We start from the raw sequence: 15,142 nt of genomic DNA, 5'->3' as shown, positions 1-15,142 counted from the left end.
TGCATGCCACTTGTCAACCTATTAATTATCCATTTCAAATTTTAAATTTCCCACTCTAATTACATTAAATTAATAACATTAGAATACAAATAAAAATAAAATTAATACAAATTATAAAGTGATATAATTTCACATATTTATTTAAATCAATGATTAAAATTTATATAACTAAAAAAGTCTCTTAATTAATAATTTATTTAAAATAACTTATTAATAATTTTGAGTTTTTACTATAAATGTTTAATTAATTTTGTAACCGTGGTTCCCATGGGTTATAAACTAGTTCAATAATAAATAAATGTTTAAACTATACATTTGTGTTTGATTGTGCCCCTTGCCGAGATCCAATTATCCCTATGCCACACTGCTCAGTGTTTCTGCCAACAGCTTGGCAGGGTGTGACGAATTTGTATCAGAGCCTCAGGTTATTGCGAATTGGTAATTCCTTAGGAAATACGACTATAGCCTAGGGAATAAGAAATCTAAATTAGTCAAACCTAATAAAAATATTATTAATAATCACTGTATGAATAAACTACTCTTGTTGAGGTGTCTAGACTGGAAAAACTTGTCGATAAGGTTGTTAGATTTTAGAACAACTATATGCCAAAATGGTCCTGCCATTCGAATTTTCTTAGCCGACCAATCCTTGTATATTAATAGTAAACAAAGATAGGATTAAATAAAATACCCCAACCAAACATTAGTTATATAAAGAGTTGTGTAAACTCTTATAAATACACCCTCGTATCAAAAAGATTATCCATTCAGATCACAACTTAAGATTTTAGGTCAAAACAAATTCTAGGTTTAGTTAGTATTGCGGCCGACCCACAACTAGACCTAGAATGCACGACTAAGTTTTATTATACGCGTAGTTAAGAAATTAGGACAAAGTCTACGACTAGAAGATGTTTAGATCAATAGCACTAATCGACTCCCCCGAGGACTAGACCTGTATAAAGTGATACAACAAGATAAGTTAAGGATTTACGTCATAGAGTTCTTAGGATCGAGTCCGAATTACTACTCATAGAGTTCCGTTCATAACACAAGGATGATGATCTAGGCAGAGCTTACCCGACAGACCCTTAGGAGAAAATCACAATAGATCCAGTACTATATACTATATACCTATAATTCTATAATTATACATATTACGATTTTACTCTTATCTCTCTTAAACATCTAAACCTTTTGGATGTCTTATGCAGGGCATTCGGAGCAGGCGTGATTGTTAGGTGCATTTTATGCACCCATTTTGTAGCTGTATTTCATAAAAGTGCATTGCATATAGGCTTAAACTCATGCTTTTTGCATGTTTTTTGGGATTTTTCATGAGACAATTTCATTCACACATTTTGTACTCTATTTAATATGTTTAGTGAATGTGGAGCGTATGCATGTATAAGATCGAATCATAATCCGGTATAACATAATGACAAGGGTCAAGGGGGTTGCGTCCCCTTGCGAGGTCCAAGGGGCAGAGATCCTGACAGTGGAAAAAACCCTTCTTAACTCTTTTTCTTCAAAAACGAATACAAAACTCTCTGAAAATTTGGCTTGTGTTTTTGTGCCTATATACACCAGTATCCATTTGGATTGTATTAGGTTGGACTTCCTATAACACAGACATAGAGTGGAAATATCAGTTCGGAAAGTGAACTATACGATCCACAAGGAGTCCGGTTTCCACCATCACCCTAATATTCCCCTGACAAGTTACACTAACACAAGTTTCCATACTGATAGAGACAACTCTTGCTCACAATCGGGATGTGTATTCTTGATTAATTGGGGGGGGGGGGGGGGGGATTGTTTCATGGAAAAGTTCTAAAAGGAGACAGTGGCAGATTTGACATAGGAGTCTAAATATATTGCGGCAAGTGAAGCTGCAAAAGAGGCTACATGGTTAAAGAAATCCATTAGTGATCTTGGAGTAGTACCAAACAACAAAAAACCAATGAAGATCTTTTGTGATAACAATGGTAGAAACGCCTTGACTAAAGAACCCAAGGATGATGATGATTAAACACACAGTCAGAGGAAGTATCATTATGTTCGACATCATGTAGAAGATGGTGACATCATCATGACTCGGGTATTATATGAGGAGAATCATGTTGATCCATTCACAAATCCACTATCAAGAGAGAAACATGATGGTCATGCTAGGACCATTGGCATGAGATTAGATAGTGATTTGATGTAATAATTTAGTTGTTATTGAGTTATCATGAAAAAAATTTACAATATGAATTGTAACAATTTGATGTTTATTTTGAAGAGTCTTAATAAAGAGTTTTAGTTTTCTATCAAAATCTTGCTAATTCAAATATTTTGTTTCACTTCTGCATGTTTTGAACCAACTTCTAGAATATTTAATTATGCTCAAAACACCACAGTCGGTCACATTCTCAGGAGTGAATGTTGGTTTTAAAGATTGTCATAAGTATTGGTTGATTGGCCAAAGTGATTTGGGTATTGCAATAGAGATTGTGTTAATACTGCATGAGTACTTGAAAATAGAGATTTTAAGTATCGGAACAACCTGCACTTAGAGATTGCTTGATGGATCTAGTCACAAGTAATTCTTAAGCGACGATATATTTTATTCTTCAAACGAAGATACATATTGGGTTGTGTTTGCAAACTCTACTATGCATTGGTATGATCTAAAGCTATTCGTAGCTTGTATTTATAAATGGTATTTCCATGTATGATTAGAAGAGTAAGAAAAAACTATTTAGTCAAAGTTTATTTTCCCCTTATCATAACCCAAAAGCAATATCTATAGGCCCCTCGATGATTTGGTGCTAACATCTGACGTGCTTGGTCGAGCCCTGACTAAATTAATGTGTTCGATTTAGTTGTGAGATGTAATGTTAGAAATCATTAATGGGGAAAGAGAATGTTGACCAATGAGATTGAATCATATCCATGACTCATGTTCATATAGATATCATGAACAAAGGAATATATTGATCACTTGCCTAAGGGCCGAATTCTAATAAGAGTTTGGTAGTTGCATAAATGACTACTATTTATTGATTGTTAGTGAAATATTTGATTGCAAAAAGTTGACGACCTATATAAGTGGGAGACTGTTGGAAATGGTGTCAATGTCATTAATTGTTTTGGTAATATTTCTAATAACAACATGGGCCTTTTGGGTTGGCCTCATGACCCAAATGACATAAGTAAAAAGGAGAAAAATATTGTGTTAATTTATTAAGGAATTAATAAATTAATTAGAAATTATTATGATAAATTAAAAGGATTTAATTAATTAAAGAGGTTGAATATTAATTAATCATATGGATTAATTAGAATATTTCAGAACCTCTTGGAAGACATATTTGTTGGAAATAGGTGTCCAATGCCATAACTAAATTGGTATAACTTTGGGAATAATAACAAAGTCCCTTTTGAGTTGCCCCAAGAGCTAAAATAGCTAGAAAAGGATTTAAAAGAGTGACATAAATGGTTTATTAATTTATCATAGCTTGGTAAATTAATTAGAAACTTGTTAGAATTAATTTATAATTAATTTGAATTAACTAGAATTAATTAGAATAAATCAGGAATTAATTAAAAGTGTAGGGACTGAATGTTAATTATTCAAAAGTTAAGCAAAAGGAACATTCTGGAAGTCCTCATGGGGAGGATGGTTAGGGAGCTCTTAGAGCCTCCAATATTAATCCAGGTAACAGATAAGGTAAGCATTTGAATCAGGATTAAATCTGATTACTTAATTGATCTAAATCAGGATTTATCTGCTAGTTACCTCAGGTATATATAGACCCTTATAGCCTTAATAATTTAATTCCTAATATTCCCTACACTTAGAGAATCTGATTTTCTCAAGTGCTCTCTCTCCTTTCTTCTCAACTTTCTAGGGTTTTAGATTTTCGGGTGTGACGTATTAGAGACATTCTACTTATGGTGCTATCCCTTCCAAGTGATTGCAAGGAATTTAGGATCTTCAAAGGAATCAAAAGTAAATACGATTTTACTTTAGAGGTTAGTAATTCTATCCTTCTTTCTAGTTTAATTTCATGGTTTTGAAAATAGGTTGCTACAATAGTAAAATGTAGATCTAGGGTGCATGTATACTTAGGGTTATATTTGAATGCTTCTGTTGCCTAAATCTAGTGTAAAGATGCGTAGAAAACCCATCAATATTATGGACGATTTCTAAATCTTTAGGATAGGGATAGAGTTATTTTGAATCATATAAGGATAAACCCTAGAATTTGTATCTATCTGTGATTCTAATAACTAGCTATACGTAGACAGCTAGGGGAAACCCTATAGCCAGTTATTCTCTATTTAAAATTCATCCAATCTGTGTCTCTCTCACTCTCTAAATATAAAAATCACAACCTGATATTGTCATATTATATATAGGCATTATTTTAATACAATTTAGCTATATTTTGGTAAAATACAAAGATATTTGGTACTTATAATGATTAAATTGAATGTTGCAACCAAAAAGTATATTCTCAGGGAAAAGGAACTGAAATTGAAGAGAGTTGGATACTTGGAGGACTATGCTGAAAATAAAGAAGAAGAAAGATGAAGTCGTGCAAATTACATGCCACGACGCGACAATCTCAAGGCCATGATGTGGCCATTTTCCTTGACACAAAAGCTTCCCGAGACTTGGGGCGTACGTGTTTTAAATGAGGGCCATGACGTGGAGGTCTAATTCTCACGGTATGGCAACCAATTTTTGGCAACTATATATATCGAACTTTTGGTTGAATTTCCGGAGTTGGCTATGGAATTAAGTTAAGATCTACGACTAAACCCCCTGGAGAACTCTTGGAAGATCAGAATTGATGTTTATGTATTGAAGAGATTTAGAAGGAAAACAAAATTTAATCATTCAATTTGCTAGCTTTAACCATGTCTAGTCTAATTAGCTTCGATTTTTTTTAGTTATACGCTAATTAACCTATACTTTTGTTTGGTGAAGATGAACCCTTATCCTATGTGTTGAATTTGAATTTATGGATGTTTTATGTTGATTTTACTAGTGTTTGATAATCACAATCCTAGCATGTTGAATTTTTATCTTATATTGCTTATTATACAAGTTTTATGTAGTAGATGATCATTCTAATTGCATTAATTTTTTTATCTAGTTCTTTATGACCATTAAATAATTAGATCTAGTGACTAAACAAATCCCAGAGTTAGGTAAATAAAATTTAGCTACTTTGGTTGTGTTAGATATCATAATTTGATTGCATTAATTTGTTATCCAGTTGTTTATGACCATTAATTTGTTATCTTTTCTTGATCTAGGATAGGTAATTCATAGATTTAGCATTCATAGTCCAATCCGTGCTTATATCAATTTTGTGTCTAACTTATGCTTGATCATTGCATGACAATTCATAAATTGGAAAATCTATATATCGGATCATGATAACTAGTAATTTAATGAACTTGTAATCAATATAATTTATCCACTAGAAATCGACCATAGGAGATGGGGAATTTAAAACTAAACAGAAGTACTCTTTAAACCCTCATATAAAGTTATTTCTTGGTTTAATTATTAGTAGTTATTTTCTAAAATAAAATTATGTTCTTGTGATCGACATCCGACTTACCTAAACTCTCGTATGATTTAACAAGGTACACTGCTTCAGTGCAATTAGTTAGTCAAGTTGTTATGTTTATAAATTTAAAATAGGTAATATATATATAAATTGCATATCATAACCTCTCTCCTAGGGTTGGTGTTTTCATATAAACCCTAATTTGCAGGTTCTTCCTTTTGTTATTTGGTGTGTGTCTAATTACATTAGAGTGGTTCTCTTTTGGAACCTTTATCCTGTAACAAACTAGCACATTCGAGATCACAAGGAAGTGAATCCTAGCTTAGTAATCTTTACTTTTTAGTTTTTTCAAAGAACATTGTTATAATAGTAAAACATAGATTCTAGGAGGCATATGCACTTAGGTATATCAAGTTTTGATTTTTCCACTACCTTTAGATAGTGTACTTGATGCTTTACATCCCCACAAATATTGACATATAAGGTTTTTTTTTGGTGATAATTTGCAAATACTCATCAAATTACATTAATCCTTATTACAAATTTATTGATTTACAAACTGATTGAATTTTTTACATAAACACAAACTGATCGAGTCTTTTTCCTTGTTCCAAATCTATGAGTAACAACCCAATTGACAACTTTAGAGAAATATTCAAGAGCAGGACCTACGAGCACCCATATAATACTCATATATTGCATTCTTTAATATTCCAATAGGGTGATGATCTTTCTTTGAAGTACTAACATATATGAATTCTCGAGAAGTACTAACATAAAAACATACATACATCCGTTTTTTTGAGATTTTCATAGAAGTACCAACATAAACATTAAAACATAGAAACATCATTTTTTTTCCAGAAAAAAACAACAAAACTGAAGACTGTTTCAAATGATTTCAAACAAAAATAAGGGAGAAGTAAAGTACCTGAATGATAGGGGCGTTGGCGATGGGTGGAGGTCAACGACAGTGAATTGCTTGAAGGCCCGATGACCGGTGGTAGGAGCTAGTTTGTGTGGAACAGTAGAAGAAGGAAATGAGGAAGAGTCGTTGAGAGGAAACATTAAAGAAAGGATGCATTTTTTTAGGGCACAAAAGTCATCTAAGGGCAATTATCAGGCCAACCGCATTTCAAGTAAGGACCGAGTCAGGAGGACTGAGTCAGCAGGCTGGTCGACAAATGCTTATTGGGTCAAACGAGACTAGCCCTTTATCAAACAAGCTGATTGGACGAAGTTAGCCACAAATGTTGACCGAACCAATCAACTACACATCGAACAGACCCTTAGTTGAACCCACTCAAGGACACTACTCCTTGACCCTCGCAAGGGACGTGAGGGTTTTCACCGATGATGTGTGGGGTGTACGACCACATAGACTGTGTTGTTTAGGGGGCTTAATTTTTTTACGTATATTAGTATTAGCAACGGATTATTGACCGATTAGAATAGATTTGTGACAAATTTCGTTCCGAATAATTTCATAACAATTATCAATTTATCAATGACTTTGTAATTATATAAAAAAAATTATGATTAGGGGACCCTTTTTAATGGACCAACTACAAGGACACAACCCTTTATCTCATTATTTGTCATGACCAAGATCAAAATCGTTTTATACAAATATGATCGGTTCATAATTTAAATATGCTCGAACACTCATGATCCAATTACCCAAAAGATGAGATGCACCATCTTGAATTTTATTAAATATCTTGAATTTTGAACAATTCATCCGAGGAGTGGCAATTGCACAAATTTAGATTTTTGCATTGCTATGTACAACCAAAATAAAATACATCCCACCCCAATTATATGCTCGCCTCTAAATCGTATACCAAAGGGGAGTGTTATTTAACAAGAGAATTATACATGCATTAAATAAAGTGATAAGAATATTAAAAATAAAAAATATATATTAAATGTAACATTATATCATATCAGATTTCGTAAATAAATCAATAAAACAAATATGATTTTAACATATTTTGTAAATTAAAAAAAGAATCCCATTTCCCGCCGGGCGGAGATTACCAACACACTAGTCCCAAAGCAACTATAAATACCAATGACAGACAGAAGCTCTCGTAGCAACGCTGCCTGAAACCATGGACGGAAAAAGCTCTAGCAACACTGCCGGAAAGCCTATCAGGTGCCGAGGTAAGTTCTTCTACTCATGCTTCAGCACTCTAATTCCATTAACTTACATCGATAAAAAAAAAGCTGTTGGAAATTTTGAAACTGCATGTTTTCCTGAGAAAATAAACAATTACCTAATGAATGAAGGCAACATCTGTCGTAATTTTTGATTTCTTTGAAGAATCAATGGAGGATTGTGTTTTTGGCAGCTGTGATTGCTAGGAAACCACGGGAACCGCTGGTGATCGAGGAAGTGATAGTGGCTGCACCAAAACCTCGCGAAGTTCGAATCAAAATCATATGCACATCGCTTTGCCATAGTGATATCAACTACTGGAAATTGGAGGTAGATAGTTGTTCGAGATCAAAATTTAATAAATCAATCGTGTTTTTTTTGTTGATGTTAATTAACGATTGTTGTTTTCTCCTAAAGCGTTCTCCTGCAATTTTCCCCAGAATACTCGGTCATGAAGCAATTGGGTAAGAATCGATCAAAATTAGTAAACTGTTCATGCTAAATCTGTTGAATTCTCGTCCTAATAACATAAATTCCTTCAAATTTTCTCCATTAAAGGGTTGTAGAGAGTGTTGGTGAAGGAGTACATGAAGTTGTTGAAGGAGATACCGTGATCCCAATGTTTTTGCCGGATTGTGGTGAATGTGCAGATTGTTTGTCCAAAAAAAGCAACCTGTGTTCAAAATATCCTTTCCATTGTACTCCATGGGTGGGTAGAGATGAAACAAGCAGATTCACAGACATGAATGGAGAAACTTTATACCATTTCTTGTTCGTATCAAGTTTCAGTGAATACACAGTGGTTGAAGTTGCTCGTGTAATCAAAGTTGATCCAGCAATCCCAGCAAACAGAGGCTGCCTCTTAAGTTGTGGAGTATCAACAGGTAAAATTTTGTTAACTTTTTATGTTCTTTTCACTATGTTTATGATATAAATTGGTAACAAAATGAATGAAGATTAATAGATTATGCATTTGGGAACTTGAGTTTATGAAAATTCATTGTTTTTTTTTTCAGGGGTAGGTGCAGCTTGGAAAGCTGCAAATGTGGAAACTGGAACTACAGTTGCTATATTTGGACTTGGTGCAATTGGGCTAGCTGTATGATTGATTCTTATCAACTTATATAAAGATTAAACTTTTGGGCCTTACATATAAAAGGCTTTAATAAAATTTTGTAATCCAACATAATAAACACTACATACATGCACAGAACTTTATAAAATGCATATTATACCAAAAAAAAAAAAAACAATATAATTAAAATCATGAAAGGATGCCGAATATTTTTCTTATTTCACAATGTTGACATTAACAGGCCAAAATAGCTAATCAGGAAAAATGTGTGAAATGTTTATGGTTTGATTGGAAAAATAATGTAATAATTTTTTTTTTGTGTAATTTCCCTTTTTTTTTCATATGACATATATATTGATGAGGGTAAAACGGGCATTATCTTTTTACAGGTTGCTGAGGGAGCAAGGTTATGTGGAGCTAAAAGGATCATTGGAGTTGATGTGAACCAAGACAAATTTGAAATAGGTAACTTATTATAAATTTTTGGAAAAATATCAAAATTTCTCATTTTTAACATTAATCATTTCTTTTTTTATTAACAGGAAAGAAATTTGGAGTTACTGATTTTGTGAACCCACGTAACATTGGGGACAAAACTGTCAGCCAGGTAATTAATTTAATACATTATGCTTCATTTTAAAATTAATATATTAAATTCTTAAATGAAAATGAAAAAATGTTTGTTGAATCAGGTGATAATTGAGATGACTGATGGAGGTGCAGATTATTGCTTTGAGTGTGTTGGTTTGACTTCTCTTGTGCATGAAGCTTATGCTGCTTCTAGAAAGGTCTAATTTTTCTCCATATTTTTATATTTTGAGACATGAAATTATATTTTTAGCCACTAATGTTGAATCTTTTTTTAACAATGAATGTAATGTTTAGGGATGGGGGAAAACGGTTATCCTAGGAGTTGACCAACCGGAGGCAATGTTGACTTTAAGTTCTTTTGAGGTACTTCACAGTGGAAAATCAATCATGGGTTCTCTTTTTGGAGGTCTAAAACCAAAATCTGATATCCCTGTTCTCATAAAACGCTGCATGGATAAGGTAAATATTTTGAATGTTTAAAATATTTTTATTTTATAAGAAACTAATGAATTCTTGATCTTTTTAGGAACTACAATTAGATGCATTTGTGACACATGAGGTTGAGTTTGAAGACATCAACAAGGCTTTTGACTTGCTTCTTCAAGGGAAGAGCATAAGGTGTGTGATTTGGATGAAGGAATGATCAAAGCTCGTTGCTACAAAGAAGCCTTTCTTTCTTAAATTGGTGACTTTATTTGACTCTTAAACATTTTTAAATAATAATAATCGGTCTACATGACTCTTGAAATATATATTGGATGTGAGTGACTCATTTAGATTCACATAAAATAAAACTTGTAGAAAAGTCTTATAAGCTTTTGTCCTTCTCACTATCACTAGAGATGCACATTGGCGTTTTGGATTAATATCAGGACGGTCTTAAAATAGTTTGGTCTTTTTAGGAAACATCAAGTCTTTTTCCAGACCGTTCTCATCGGGTTGGTCTTCTTGGACCAGTCTCCCAGTCTTTGTGTGTGTGTGTTTTGTTTTCGGTTTCAAGTTTTTCAATTAACAAATGTATGTTTAATACAAAAATGATAAATTAAGATTTTATAAAAATAATAAGTTAAAATTTAATAATCGAAAGATATGAAATTAGGTAATGTGTGATTAAAAAATGTGTAATTAACATAAAATTATATGTATATAAACTTTCGCTTCCTGTCTTTTGGAGACCAGTCTCAGGTCGGCCTTGGATCGGTGGTGTTTTCTGGGACTAGTCCTTTCTTTTTTCAGACTGGCCATTGACGGTTTTGGGTTGGTTCGTCTTGTTTTAGATTGATTCGGTCTTGATCTTTTTTTTTTTCAAAACCGGTCTTTTTCTTTGTGTCTACATCTCACTATATTACAATGTATGAAGTAGGACACAAAAATATTTGGTCTTAGATCGTAGTGTTGGGCTAGCCGATTTAAGCTTGGATTAGGCTTGGATTAAATATAATTAATAGTAAAAGATATTAACTAATTGATTTGTCTTTTATCTATTAAATCCGAAATAATATTTTAAAAATTATTAAAAATATGTTAATATTGTATTAATTGTCTTGATAGTTAATTTGGTAATCGATATTTTTTGTTAGTTAGAAGTTAATAATTGCAATATGACAACTTATAAAAAGTTGATACACCGACAGATTTTACGCTTGATTACAAGTTATACTACATCTTTTTCTTTATGTTTAAATAAGAACAAATTACACGAATGGTCCTTAAGGTTTTGTTTTTTTTTTCCTAAAGTAGTCCTTACGAATTTTTTTCCCCTTAGATGGTACCTACGGAGCAAACATTACACACAAATGATCCTTATGACTAACCTTCTTAGCATATTTTGTTAAGTGTGTGTGAAAAGACAAAAATGCCCTTTGTTTTTATTTATTTATTCATTTTTAATATTTTGTTAATTTGAAATTAAAAAAAAAGATGGGGCCCACCCTCCCCCCTCCCTCTCTCTCTCTCTCTCTCTCTCTCTCTCTCTCTCTTCCTTTGCTCGCTGGAAAAACTAATCAGATTGAAGACGGTTGTGTGTTGCCTTCGATCTAACCCCCCTCCTGCCACCTATTCCACTTCCTATTCCGATCAACGGTACCATCGGTGACCCTCACTGCTTTCCTTGGCGATTAATGGGCTCTTCTTTTTCCATTCATGTTTGTTGCCGATTGGACCAGAAAAAAGAAAGATGTCGATGACAGCCTTCTGTCGGCTTCCCTCCTCACGATTTGCTAAACCACCACCGTACCACCTCTTGTTGTTATTGTTTTTGAAACCCTAACTATGATTTTTGGGGGTGAGCGCTTTTAGTAATCATGTGGATGATGTGTGTGGTTTTAGTGTGTGTTTTTAGTTGCAGATGGAAGAAGGTCGTTGCCTCTAATCCACATCGTCGCCCTGTTAATGCTCGTTGGACCACCTTGCAGAAACCCCATGAAACCTGCAACTTATTGCTTCATCCCTTGCTCCTCGAAGCCATCATATTTGAGAGTTTTGTATCACCACTACCAGGGATTTATAGAGGCGGAGGCGCTGCAAACTCGAGCCATAGACGGAGATCAAAGTTTTACTCTAGCCACATACACTACAAACTAGAACCTGAACTTTGGCGTTGTCAAACCCGAACAAGACTAACAATTTGGAGAAGATGGCGGAGGAGAGAGAGAGACGGCGGTTCGTCTTCTCTATGGTAGAAACTCGTGAGCTTGAAGGATGTTTGTTTTTTGTTCTCCGGTGGTTATTTCAAGTCAAGACTAGGGCTTTGTGTGGAAGAGAGAGAGAGAGAGAGAGAGAGAGAGAGAGAGAGAGAGGACCATCTATGTGCATCAAACAAATGGGTATTTTTGTCATTTAACAAAACTTAACAGAATCCGTTAACAAAGTTAGTTACAGGGGCCTTTTGTGTGCAATGTTTGCTCCGTAGGTACCATCTGAAGGAAAAAAGTTTTGTAGGGACTACTTTAGGGAAAAAACAAAACCTTAAGGACCATTCGTGTAATTTGTTCTTTAAATAATGATAAAACTTGACATGTTACCAAAATATTTTTTTTAGATAAAATGAATAAATGTGAGGTTTGTTATACTTGCCATTTTTCACAAATATGTTTTTAGTAAGGTATTGTATATCAAAAATTGCTCGTTATACTCATGAAAAGAATGGAATAGCTAAACAAAATAATACATTGAAAAACATTATTAATTAAATGCTAATAACTTTTATAGAACCATTTAATTTTGTGGGAACATACGTCACAACAAATCCAATACGTAATAGAATAAGTCATACAAGGAGGAAAAAACGAGAACCATCTAACAAAATGATCAAAGTGTAGGGTTGTATTCCTAAGATACATGTACCTCTATCTAAAATGACTAAACTTATATATAGTTTACTTTGGGTTAGATTATTGTGTTCTAACTATCTATTATGTGCATGTAAGATTGATTGTGGACCAATCATTTTAGTTATTTTAAGAAAGTAATTAATGCATATTACATGTTGAAGATATAATGAATATTAATTAAATTTTCAACATTTAATATGCATTAATTATTTTCTTAAAATAAATAAATTGATTGGTCCACAATCAATCCTACATGCACACAATAGATAGTAGAAACATTTAAACTAACTCAAATATATATATATATATATATATATATATATATATATATGTAGAGGGTGAGGTTCAATTGAGAACCATAATTAACAAGGAACCAAAAAACCAATCGTGAGCGTCGGAAATTATAATGATCAACGACCAAGGAAATAGATGTATATTTGTACATTGGAGACACACACACACACACCAGATTATACCAAAAAACATCCACCTCCTTACCAAAATACTTACCTCTTTTTTTCGTTTTAAATTTTTTTTAGGCCATATTTTTTATCGAAAAAAAAACGAATATACCGTTGTTCTCGATTTTTCGTACTCTTTCCATAGAGATCTATGATGATATATAAATAATGCACCTTTTTTTTTCAAAAAAAACCCACTTCATTTTGTTAGTTTTTTCAATATTTAAGTTTATTTTTATAGAAAAAAACTAATTATACCAAAAAAAATTAATTTTTTGTACTCTATTAATAAACATCAACACCGACTAAAAAAAACCTCGATCAGTGTAGATTCACACTGTGATTCTAAACTATAAATATTTCAATTTTTAACATTCACAATGTGAAAAAGCTCAATCAGATCAGATTCACATTGTGAATCTGACTTGCTATTATGCACACTATGAATCTGAAGAAAATTCACAAAAAAAAAACCTCGATTAGTGTAGATTCACACAGTGAATCTAAACTGTAAATATTTCTTTTAACATTCACAATATGAAAAAACTTGATCAGTTCAGATTCACATTGTGAATCTGACTTACTATTATGCACGCTATGAATCTGAGAAAGTTCACAATGTGAATCTGAACATGTTCAGAATATGAATCTGAACAGGTTTACAATGTGAATCTGAACTGAAATATCGTTTTTTTATTATTATTTTTTATGCGAGTATGAATCTATGTTTAAAAAGTACAAAAAACATGAATTTGATATATTTATTAATTTTTTTCTATAAAAAATAGACCTTAACTTTTCAACAAAAAAATGAAGTGAGTTTTTTCGAAAAAAAAAGTTCGTGTTTTATATATATCATCATGGATCTTTTTTGAAAGAGGACGAAAAATCGTGAACAACGGTATACTCGGTTTTTTTTTTTCTGATAAAAAACATTGGCTAAAAACATTTTTAAACGAAAATAAGCAAGTGAGTTTTGTTATAATTCGGTGCATGTGCGTCCATTGTAAAAGTCTATAACCTTTCCTTTTGTCGTTGATCGCTTTAAATTTCGACGTTTTGGATTGGTTTTTGGTTCATTGATTAATAATGGCTCTCTCTCTCTCTCTCTCTCTCTCTCTCTCTCTCTCTCTCTCTCTCTCTCTCTCTCTCAATGTTTGCCCGTTTCTAATCGCTTGAAAAAGATCACGCCATGCTGCAAAAATCTAAAATTTCTTCATATCGTATAAATCAACAACAACAACAACAATATATATATATATATATATATATATATATATATATATATATATATATATATATATATATATATATATATATATTGTTGATTTTTACAATGTTTATTTTTTTTAACTAAATCCATTATTAACATATTTCAAAATCATTGTTAACATGTATTGCAAAATATCTTATCGCTATTAATCAAAGTCAATTCTTCTTAAATTATTGATGTGGTTATATCATTGTTACCATTTATTCCCTAACATCTTTGTCACTACTAATCAAACTCAATATATATTTCGGAATTAATGATCTCATAAAGACAAAAAAAAAACCCTATGTCACATCAAAACATTTATGGCCATGATTTATTAAAATAAGGATTTTCAAAATTGTAATATCATTTTAGAAAGAATTAGTAAGGGTCATATAAGGGTTTTCAAGAATATTTTTTTTTTTTATTTTCAATATGCCCTACTCTTTTTATGGCGAAGTACTTGTCACATTACATTTTATATCTTGGAAAATATTTTCTCAAAAATCAATGTGTTTTATTTTTTTGAGGAACATATTCATGACATTTATATTGTATCTTCAAAAATCTATGAAAAATTTTATTTCTCGAAATCGTTTTGCACAAAAAGAAGTAAATTATTATATGTTTTTTTTTTCTAAAATCTTGAAATTTGTATCTTCGAAAATATTGAACTCGTTCGAAAATCATA

At 32.2% G+C, this 15,142-nt stretch overlaps 1 protein-coding gene across 2 annotated transcripts; it reads left to right on the top strand.

Moving 5' to 3' along the window:
* The first annotated feature begins 7,564 nt into the window (after positions 1-7,564).
* Positions 7,565-10,306, top strand: LOC111914238 (alcohol dehydrogenase-like 7). 2 transcript variants are annotated; one of them, XM_023910010.3, is made up of 10 exons: positions 7,567-7,742; positions 7,931-8,067; positions 8,155-8,201; positions 8,296-8,621; positions 8,754-8,836; positions 9,202-9,277; positions 9,355-9,419; positions 9,505-9,600; positions 9,698-9,862; positions 9,930-10,299. In XM_023910010.3, exons 1-10 carry the CDS (start codon positions 7,691-7,693, stop codon positions 10,044-10,046), a joined length of 1,164 nt encoding a protein of 387 aa, XP_023765778.1. In that variant the 5' UTR covers positions 7,567-7,690; the 3' UTR covers positions 10,047-10,299. The 2 variants fall into 2 exon arrangements, with proteins under 2 accessions (XP_023765777.1, XP_023765778.1); XM_023910009.3 differs by having other exon boundaries at positions 7,565-7,742; positions 7,931-8,201; positions 9,930-10,306.
* Positions 10,307-15,142: the final 4,836 nt, after the last annotated feature.

Source organism: Lactuca sativa, chromosome 8, assembly GCF_002870075.4.
Source record: "Lactuca sativa cultivar Salinas chromosome 8, Lsat_Salinas_v11, whole genome shotgun sequence".
Lineage (NCBI taxonomy): Eukaryota > Viridiplantae > Streptophyta > Magnoliopsida > Asterales > Asteraceae > Lactuca > Lactuca sativa.
This window is presented reverse-complemented; position numbering and strand designations above follow the sequence as displayed.

What these genes read in the sequence shown, in the direction of transcription:
- LOC111914238 (XM_023910009.3), top strand. Translation starts at nt 7,691, where the DNA reads ATGGACGGAAAAAGCTCTAGCAACACTGCCGGAAAGCCTATCAGGTGC. An exon ending in TTGGTGCAATTGGGCTAGCT is followed by an intron (nt 8,837 to 9,201) that starts GTATGATTGATT and finishes ATCTTTTTACAG; the next exon opens with GTTGCTGAGGGAGCAAGGTT. An exon ending in TAAAACGCTGCATGGATAAG is followed by an intron (nt 9,863 to 9,929) that starts GTAAATATTTTG and finishes TGATCTTTTTAG; the next exon opens with GAACTACAATTAGATGCATT.